Below are 2,863 nucleotides of genomic sequence, written 5' to 3'. Positions count from 1 at the left end.
TATAGCATATTGTGTCACAACACAGTATACAATGTCAGATGTGGTCATTATATACATGTTTTTGCTGAACTAATTTTCACTGTCATAAGGAAAGGTTTATTCTAGAAGGGGGAGTATTGAAATGACTATATTTTTTATATTTTAAGATCAATAATATTTTAATGGAAACATAGCCAAATAAGAGTGGCATCTGGCTCAACAGGAAGATTTGCAGAAAAGGCTGGAGAGAGAAATAATGTTTTAAATCTCTTTCCTTTGTTTTAGTAAATAATAATAATAATAATAATTTGCATTTATATAGTGATTTATAAGGAATTTTACATGTTTAAGTTATGTCAAAAAATGTACCTAGGGAGATGAATTTGAACCAGTGAAATGTAACATACTTAGCCTTTTTCTGAAAGGCCTTCTCATCACAATGTCAACCCTTACCAGAATATAAACCTATAAATCTCTTGTGGTGAGGGTGGGGGCATAGAGTGACATAATAAAATAGCCAGGAACAACTGGAATTCAAATCCTGATTCTGACAACTATGTAAACCCGGCCTTATCTACTAAGGAAATGACTGTATTTTAAAAGACAGCAAACATCGATAAAACATATTTAAGTTGACAACATCCTTCTCCTGTGACAACTGCGTGTCTGATATTTACCTGCCAGCCATGGACCCCAAATGTAACTGTAAGAATGGTGGCTCTTGCACCTGTTCAGGCTCCTGCAAATGCAGATCATGCCAGTGCACCTCCTCCAAGAAAAGCTGCTGCTCCTGCTGCCCAGCAGGATGTGCCAAGTGTGCCCAGGACTGTGTCTGCAAAGCTCCCCAGAACTAAGAGTCGCAGCTGCTACCATTGATGTTCCCATGTCCCTTTTTGCCTGTAAATAGAAGAATTTGTACAGACCTAAATTATTTTCATACACCATGGATATCTTCTATTGTTTTTCTATGAAATGTATTAATTAAAATAAACTTGATACATACCTTTAAATAAAAAAAATTTTAAAACATATTGAAGTCATTCCCTAATAGATAAGTGGTCAAAGGATATGTACAAAGAGTTCTCAAAAGAAGAATAAAAAACTATCAATAACCAGAAGAAAGAATACTACAAATCGTTAATAATAAGACGAATGCAAATCAAAATAGCCCTGAAGGTTTACCTCACTCCTTGCAAATTGTCAAAGTTAATAAAAGATGGAAATAATTAGTGTTGGAGGGGTTGTGGGAAGACAGGCATGCCAGTACATTGTTGGTGGAGCTGTGAATCAGAAGAAACATTTTGGAAAACAATTTGGAGTTATGCAAATAAAATTACTAGAATGTCATACCCTTTGACTCAGAGATTCTACTACTAGGCACATACATGTCATTGACAAGAAGAAATATAGGGTATCCCAAAAGCCTTACTGAAACTTTAAGCTTTAATAACTTCAGAAGTATAAATGCTACAAACATTAAAAAAAAAACCATTCATTTAAATGTCTAATTGTTTAAATTTCTTTTGCATTCATTTAGTTTTGTGATTTTTAAATAATACATTTAAAATTTTAATTTCAATAAAACTGATATTCTATATTGCTTGTGTGACAGTTTCTGGATGATACTTTCTTTTTTTTTTTTTTTTTTAGTGAGGCAATTGGGGTTAAGTGACTTGCCCAGGGTCACACAACTAGTAAGTGTTAAGTGTCTGAGGCCGGATTTGAACTCAGGTACTCCTGATTCCAGGGCCGGTGCTCTATCCACTGCGCCACCTAGCTGCCCCGGATGATACTTTCTTAAACCAGTGAGGAGGTTCTTTTCCTTGGCCACCTCAGTTACCTGATCAATCTCTATTAGTCTTTTTCTTGTGGAGTCATGTCAAAATTGTCATGTATTCATGAAAACTTTATATTGGAAGGCGTGGCACCAAATGGGGGGGTGGGGGAAAGGGAGGTGGGTACAATGTGACTTCAAAAAAACCCCAAAATCTACCGAAACTAAAACACAGGGGCAGCTAGGTGGCACAGTGGATAGAGCATCGGCCCTGGATTCAGGAGGACCTGAGTTCAAATCCAGCCTCAGACACTTAACACTTACTAACCATGTGACCTTGGGCAAGTCACTTAACCCCAGTTGCCTCACCCAAAAGAAAAAAAATAGAAACTAAAACACAGGAACAATGAAAGTTAAAGGAGAAAGCCTTTAGGTGAAAAATCGACATTCCCCTCCCTAGAAAGGGGTGTTATGGGGTTAGGATTAAAGTTTAAACTGGCCAGCTAAACTGAAGGACAGGCACACCTTGAGAAGCAAGAGAGATAAATCCATTAGGCATGGCTTCTGCCTGAGTGTTGCCAAAGGGACAGGTAACTCCAGAAGTCAGGACCACCTCCCCTTATTCGAGCTTCCCCCGCCTCCAAAGGGAACTTTCCACAGTCAGATGATCACCCCATCTGTCCCTCCACCATCTGTCCTCTACAAAAGCTTTTGCTTTTCTCCTGTTTGAGGAGACAGATATCTCAGAGAATCAGGTCTCTGTGCTATCTCCCCTTGAGAGAAGTTTGACTTCTTTCTTGGTTCCTTTCTCAAGTGCCCAAATAAAAGATTATTTTATTCTAATTGGATTTGTGTGCTAGAGGTTGTAATTCTTTAAAGAAGAATACCTAAGGACCCCCACAACCCATTTCCCCAGAGACAGGGGGGATGGGTTTTATAACCTTAATTGCAGATGAAGAAACCAGAAAGAAACTGAACATGCCTCCAAAGCATGAATGGCATTTACATACTTGTACCTAGTCACTCATCTATATAAAATTCCCAAAAAAATACTGGGAGGAGAGATGAAAAATACTGATCACCCTGAGGAAACTTAAGGAAGGAAGGATA

At 38.0% G+C, this 2,863-nt stretch overlaps 1 protein-coding gene across 1 annotated transcript; it reads left to right on the top strand.

Annotated features, from left to right (window-relative positions):
• Window positions 1-665: 665 nt before the first annotated feature.
• Window positions 666-833, top strand: LOC122739230 (metallothionein-1E-like). Its single transcript, XM_043981038.1, has one exon. It carries the CDS (start codon window positions 666-668, stop codon window positions 831-833), a length of 168 nt encoding a protein of 55 aa, XP_043836973.1.
• Window positions 834-2,863: the final 2,030 nt, after the last annotated feature.

The sequence above is a fragment of the Dromiciops gliroides genome, chromosome 2, assembly GCF_019393635.1.
Source record: "Dromiciops gliroides isolate mDroGli1 chromosome 2, mDroGli1.pri, whole genome shotgun sequence".
NCBI lineage: Eukaryota > Metazoa > Chordata > Mammalia > Microbiotheria > Microbiotheriidae > Dromiciops > Dromiciops gliroides.
This window is presented reverse-complemented; position numbering and strand designations above follow the sequence as displayed.

What these genes read in the sequence shown, in the direction of transcription:
- LOC122739230 (XM_043981038.1), top strand. Translation starts at nt 666, where the DNA reads ATGGACCCCAAATGTAACTGTAAGAATGGTGGCTCTTGCACCTGTTCA.